We start from the raw sequence: 7,500 nt of genomic DNA, 5'->3' as shown, positions 1-7,500 counted from the left end.
AGCGTTGATTGACGATGGCCCTGTGGAAGATAACAGTAGTTTTAGGAGGAGCGCGTTTCGGAATTGGAGCTGTTCGGTAGGTTGGTTGGCACCAGATGGTACATTCGGCATGCGAATCAGAGTCGAAATTAAATTGCATAAGTATGCTGCGCAATCACTGCCGGTGTGCCGCTAATAACATATGCTTATTGGTAGCAACTGCTTCCCAGTTTACGACGGTGAGCTGGATCGAATCCGTTACCGAATGATTGAGGAGAGCTGATTAGCATCCACGAAACTCATTGGCAGTGGTCATGGAAGATTTCTCAGGCACGTGTAGGTGAACATGATTTGCCTTAAAGCTTGCTAACGAAGGAAAGTTTGAGAGTTTTTTGGAATTCTAGCAAGTGATATTTATAATATTGAATTTATGCTCCGCAAAAAAAAACAAAATATTCTTGAAAAAGAATCTTAATTTATCAGCATATCAGATAGTGTTACTACAGACAAGGACAAGTACAATATCTGTCTACCATAGAAAGCATGTAGAACGTAGTACTGACGACATCTCGTCGATGAACGAAACACCAAAGGGCAAACGTGCGAACAGTGCAAGGCACTACACTGTGGCCGAAGTCGTGATTTGAATTTGTAATTCATTTTCGCGCTCGCACTCGTGTTCCATACATAAGAATGCCTCTCGCAACATGTCTAGGCACACATCGTTTCGATAGAATTCGAGAAGATTTTACTAAATGCTAAGATGCACATACTGATGACACATAATGTCTCCGTTGAGTGAAATGGCGTGTCAACTGTCAGCCTTCGAGCGAACATTTTTATAGTGAAAGTTGTGAATATTCGGCATTCAAATGAACAGCAACAAACACAACGGACCACAACGGTTAGACGGATACAACGTCAAGTGTATGACCACAAAAGTCGAGAGATGGGAACAGAAACTGTAAAGAAGTAATTAAAAACAGCATACAGCAACAACCTCTTTACGTCTCCACTCAGAAGAATGTGTGGACTTCCTTCCTTCCATTCTGGAATGGATGCGTGTCGCTCATGTGTCGTTCAAACTGCATTTGCTGTAACGGCGTGTGCGACAAATGCGGTTCATGAACTCAACCGACACGGCGCGCTAAGCGACCGCACATCCGCCGCACCACTAAACGCCCTTCGGCTTGGGGTGGTAGTTAGTTTGTGTTGTTGCGAGAAGAAACCAGCGCGCCTGGCGGTGGACACGAGAGTGATCTTTCAAAGCGCCAGCATCCCGTCGTCCAGAGACTCGTCTCAACAACCCGTTTCTGGCGACTACCGTCGAACGCGCTCTCCACGGACCTCGACCCCCGTGATGACGACAACGACAACGACGGCGACGACGACGGATGGCGTGAATGATCCCTTGCGTTCGGCACATTACTTTCATCTCGCGGCAACTGATCTCCTCGGGTAGCGCGGGAACGTACGAACGAACGTGGAGGAGATGTTGCACCTACTTACCACCAACAGCCGGCGCTCAATTGCTCGCATTACGCGCGTGAATCCACAACCTAATCCACCAGCCAGACCAGTAGAAGCGATGCTCCGGAAAGAGATGTACCAATGTGGAAGCAACGAGCGAGACCGGGGCCGGGGGTACGTAAACAATAACTTACTCTCCCGGCTAATGCCACCATGCGCTGGGCAAACGCGTCTTTGAAACGAAACAGAACACCGCCAAAAGCCAAGAGCCAAAGCGATGCCGATGCCGAAAAAAAGAAGGGCGAATGAGGAAGGAGATGATATAAAACCCATTTTCTTTCCCGACTGGCAGTTGTTTACTGCTGCTCCCACATAAGGAAGTTAGATTCGGTTCGTCTGTTTGAACAGTTAGACGCTCAGTAGCACCCGCACTTTTTCTTAAAACTTTTTTACTTTTTCTTTACAGCGGAGTTTTTACTCCAGGTTTACCACGATGAATGCGGTTCTATCGTTGATATTTTCGCTTTTAAAAATTGTAGAGGAAAAGTAAAATCAAAATATAAAAGAAATGATCCGCATTGTGATGTTTCAGATCAAGGTAAGCATCAAATACTTAGGTAACTAAAAAAAGGACTTAAGCACTTTATGATATTTTTAAACATCCTCTTCGATACCATCTCCTCCCTCATCGGATCGCTCCGTCATCATCATTCACCTTCACCTTCATTTATCATGCTGGTTGTTTAGAGGACTAGTTTCCGATGGAAATCATCCCTGTAAACATAAAACCACAGGCCGCGTGCATGCTGCTGTTGGTTGGTGAATGACCCAACCAACAGCTGCAATACTTTCTGCTCCATGCTTTTGCCGCATCCAACACACACGCTCAACCACACTCAACATACGCATTATGCTCTCGTGTAAAGTCTCACTCACACGTGCAAGAGCGACCATTGAACATTAAACATCTTCTCCTCACGCCAACTCCTTGGAACAACCTACTGCTACAGTCCCCAGCGGCTAGCTGGCTGGTGGCCTGGCTCCCCGCCATATATGCTGGAGAGGAATACCGCGCGTCCCAAGAAGGAATTGAACGGGTATCTCGGGGAGAGAAGGGCAGATGAGTTCGCCCGGGCGGGAGGAAACATGTTTCATCCAAAATGGAAATAATAACAAAGAACTGGTTTAACCACCATCGGTTGGCCATCGGATGGAAGTTCTTACCGTTGGCTGACAGGCAGGGACGGCGGCCTACGTCGGGTTTTTCAGGAGATGGAGAATATACGGGGGAGGGGGCTTACCGCCGAGACTTTACACACGCAGTACGCACATTACGGAGCCGATTGTTCGAATCGATCGGATTGGGGGGACCGTGTGGAAAGCAACCTAGGAAGCCGCCATACCAAACGTAGGACACACAGAGAGGCGGTTCGCGAGTTGGATGAACTTCACGTTGGGAGAAGAAGGGCAGCAGCCCAGCTACAGTTTTGTAGCTTTGGCGCACAGTTGTGCGGGCCACATATGCTTGCTGAGGAGGTTTAGATTATGCTACATGTACGTGTACATCTCCACAAGCGCAGTGTGAATGGTAGCGCATCTGAATTTTTAGGAATCATGGAGAAAGCTCGGCCACACTGTATCGTCACATTGTGAACAGAATAGACTTTGAACGCTAGGCGCTATAGGTACCATCTGGTTGTTTTCGCGATAATGGAAGAAGCTTTTAAAGTGGTTGCAGTCTGCCAATTATGATCAGCAGTACAAGAGATTTGCAAGCATCTGATCCAAAGAAAGATCTTGTGAGATGCATTGTACTACCTAAAGACGCTTCAAACTATTTTACTGATCCATAATAACAAATCATTTATATATGTTAAAAAAAAAAAATAATAACAAATCAGATTTGACATTTATTCCTCTCTTATGATAGATCAACAAATATGAAAGACTAACAAGAAGCTAAGCAGTGGGATAAATCTTTATAAGATTTTGACTTATCAACTAAGACTAAACAACGCAAAACTTGAGGAAAATATGAAAGCTCGCAGTTATAAATAGTTCAGCAAGAGTACTCTCGCTACTTGCAACACAATCTCTTACCTGCGTGATGGTCGATAGCATCTGCATACGGCCGATTTTGATGTGCGACTGAAATGGTTCCCGGCAGGCGACCGAGTCGCCCGCGCCAAGTCCTGCCACATAGGCACACCCGACGATGAGATAGCAGATCGCCAGGAACACGATGGGCCGTTCCGGGTACCGGAATCGCGAAGAATCTATCAGGAACGTCAGAACCTAGAATGGGAAATCGGAAAAACAAACAAAAACATGAAATCCAATGTTTAAAGGACAAATCTTTAGCACCGGACACAGACAGACGGGCAACAAATTAAAATTACTGCTGCTGCTGCTGCTGCTGGTGATGATGGTGACGGCTTAAGCAAAGATCTTTTAATAAAAGCCGAAGCCTTTCTCGAGCCAATGTTTGCTCGCCCGGGTGTCAATACCTTACTCACATATACACGGCTCTCTTTTAGGTGAGGGATATGCAATCCCCCCCCCCCCCCCCCTTTACTCGTGATGTCGGCTCGGCTCGACATAGAAAGTGTTTGAACAAACTCGCCCAAGGAACGAAACATGGCCGTGAAGGCATAAACAAATAAGGGCCTGAATGGAATCGCCTACAAATACCATTTGTGCCCGTTGTGAAGATGTGGCCACACGGAGGAGAGCAAGCAAATTAAACCCGACTTTTCATCCATCACGATCCGTGCGTTCGTTCGTTTAGGATGAGGACGTCTGCGGTGCCGGCCCAGGGTCCGCGATATCCATTCGCTTGCTGCAGCATTCCTATCGTCATTATCGTCATCATTTTTGCGGTTTCGATTCGGTTTGTGGTTTCGTTGGATTGCGGTAAGGTCCTCACAGGATAGAGGATCGTTTCGAGACAAAACAATTGGTGCGAAACCAAAGCACACACCGCCCGTGTGCAGGGAGACATGCAGATTTAATACATCAAAGTATGGAAAGAAGTATTCCAAATGATGCCAGCTGAGATATCGTTTAAGAAGCGCAACATGTCCTTTAATGCGACATGGAAGCACAATACAAATCATGCCACAAAATAAAACAAACGAAGACGAGTTTAAATAAATCGCAGAAATATTACAAAAGAGTACCCAAGACATTAAGGAGCTAAGGGATGAGGAAATTGTCATCACATCCTCAGAACACCGACGACCGATACCACCTTTGATGACACAACAAGTGTAATGCAAACATACGGCAAAGGACTCATCAGTTCCACCATTCACGTGTTTTCACTGGAAACGCAAAGTAAACGCAGTACCTTTCAAACAGTTACCACCACCACGGTGGTGTCAACGTGTAGAAGCAAAACCAATTCTTTGGAACCATCCAGAACGTCAGAACAATAAATCTAGCCAACGTTCATTGTGCTGTCAACGAGGCAAACGGCGAAGAATGTCAGCACGCCGAAAACATACACCGAAACAAGGATTCCGCGAACTAAGGAATGCTAATTGTGATCATTGCCATTGTGCAGCTGTTCGCTTTGTTTGAATATCATTAACATACACCGCGGTGATGCTGATTTGCTTGATAAAAAACCCCTTCGACAAACACAAGCTCACAATTGCGCCCTTGAAAACTAACTGTAGCTGGCAGATGCTTTTTGGAAGTTGTCCATCCACCGCATGGTGATCAATATGGTCCTAGCAATTCAACACAACGTATGAATCTCAATCAAAGTGCTGGAAGCTGTCCAGAAACTAAAAATAAAACGTTGAACTGGGTCAAGCCTTGATTGATGGTTCTACGGGGAGCGATACGTTACACCCTTCTCAGTGAACAATACGGTTTCCGAAAAGACCTAAACGGGGAAATGGTTTTCTGGTCCATTTCCAGGGAGGATAGCATTGCGCAAATTGATTTTTTGAATTGTTTCTAAATAACAAAGAGGGCAATGTAAATATTGGATATCACATTAATAAAAATACGAAAGATTTATTACATTCGTAATTAAATTGAAACTACCAAGTAACTTTTGTTGAACTGAAAAGTTTGAAAAGAAGCAACTTCACAACAATTTTGCAGCTCTATATTCGATACGCAAATCACTCTAAATGGATCACATTAAAAATCAAGGTAGCCCTTGGACATTGAGCAACATTTTTGGCCAGCATAATTTTAACCTCATTGGAACGAGTTCGCAGTTTCAATCAAGTGCATTCCATCATTGTCCACGGTACAACATGGCCAAAATCAACCTTTCAACAACGAAAACATCGTTGGTGGCAATGGGGCTTTTGTAATCAAAATTCCAGCATCACCCAATTGGCACAGTGCCATCATCACATGCCCGCTGCTCTCGGGAGCTTTGATTGGACAGAGAGTATGCCTGCCTGCCCGCCTGCCTGTCTCGTTGAATGAAGTGGGCTTAATTTTTTAGCTTCAATTCAATTCAGTGGCCTTGCCGACAGTGGGGTTTGAATTAATTTTCACTAATTAGAATGTAGGTCCGCGGCGTTCTGCTCTCCGGTTTCCACAAATATGTAAAGTGGTTCATGTACACAGACCGGGATGTTCGTTAGTACAAAAGCATAGTTATGGTTCGCTCCGGCAGTTCAGCAGTGAATGAGATTTTTAATCTCGATTATAAAATCTAGTATTCAATAACATTGCCGTTTACGCTATGATCACATAATACAAACAGTATATAAATATCTCTTAAGCCACACTTCGAGATGATGGACAGGTTATCAAACTTGTCAATACGTGACTTTATACGCTTCTAAGGAACAGTAGAAAGTACCCCCGGCTTATCAATGGAGGCGAGTAACGAACGCAATCAGACAAGAAAAGGTTTGACATTATCAAGACAACACATATCAAGATCCTCCCAATTACATTATCTTCTACAACCCTCGGTTTTACTGAAGACGTTCCAGAAACTTCCACTATGCTGCTGCTGCATGCGTTCCAGTGGTACTTGGAGACGGAAGCCTTACTTACCGTGAACAGACAGCTCGCGACGCAGACTGCAGCCCACGAACCGACCCAGTACTTCAGGACCGTACGTTCATTTTCCGAGAAGAACATCGAGTTACACGGTGCTCCGCAGTCTTTGGTAACCTAAAACGACAGTAAGATGGGGAAAAAGGATGTTAGACATTGGCATTGGATTACATGACGTGATGGCATTTTGTTTTAGCCCACGGGCTTCAAAATGTGTTTAACCAAAAACAAGTGTAACGTCTTGGAATCTGAATTTAAAATGTTAGCAAACTTGCTAAAACAATCGAAAAAAATCGGGGGAATAAAAACAGTACACAACATTATCCAAACAAACATTTAAATTAGTATAATCATCAAAGAATAACAAACTAATACAATGCGGAACAACTTTATTGCTTTAAGATAATTTTCCGACATCAGTCGATTCCATTCCAATCGCTTTACCTTACAACCGGCCAATCCCAAACACGGCGGAATAGAAAGCTTCAATTGTGGAAATGGTTTGATAAATTGCTCCTTTCCTGCCATGAGTTATTTGATGCCCACTAATAGACCACTAGGCCTCGACACGCGACATCCTCGATAAAACTGGAGCAAAGCAACTCTCACCTGAGTGGGACAAATAAATCATCCTCCCATTAGATAGCATTGGGAAAAGGGACAGGCGAATGTCACCTGACGATAGTGATTGTCGAAAAGATGGATGCGTGCAACATCTAGCTGGATCTTGCCCCGCGGAACATCATGCCATACCAGGTGCTGTGCTGCTGGCCGGTGCTTTCCACGGTTATTTTGATTTATCGTTATTTGCATAGATATCTGCAGCCTATGATTAGGAACATTTCCCTGACTCAGGACTAGCATTTCTCTGCTTCTCCTACTTCACGTGTCCGCGTTACACATTCGCTGGACTCCATTGGCTGTCATCTAATTCCAGCAGATATCAGCAGCTGAGTGTACGGCTTTTTACGGTGGTTCGCCGTCGAAATCGAGGTTACGCAAAACCGGTCCCAA

General features: G+C 44.7%; 1 protein-coding gene across 1 annotated transcript in view; it reads right to left on the bottom strand.

The window, feature by feature from the left end:
• The window catches only part of LOC126578857 (frizzled-like), a 93,487-nt gene that overhangs the window by 64,645 nt on the left and 21,342 nt on the right, over positions 1–7,500 (bottom strand). Inside the window, exons 2-4 of the mRNA XM_050241809.1 lie at positions 6,484–6,603; positions 3,550–3,744; positions 1–20 (exon numbers count right to left, since the gene is read on the bottom strand). The exon at positions 1–20 is cut by the window's left edge and continues 206 nt beyond it. Coding sequence (XP_050097766.1) covers positions 1–20; positions 3,550–3,744; positions 6,484–6,603 — 335 coding nt within the window. The remainder of the gene's footprint in view (positions 21–3,549; positions 3,745–6,483; positions 6,604–7,500) is intronic.

Source organism: Anopheles aquasalis, chromosome 3, assembly GCF_943734665.1.
Source record: "Anopheles aquasalis chromosome 3, idAnoAquaMG_Q_19, whole genome shotgun sequence".
Classification (NCBI taxonomy): domain Eukaryota; kingdom Metazoa; phylum Arthropoda; class Insecta; order Diptera; family Culicidae; genus Anopheles; species Anopheles aquasalis.
The sequence above is the reverse complement of the archived record's forward strand: the minus strand, read 5'-3'. Positions and strand labels throughout refer to the sequence as shown.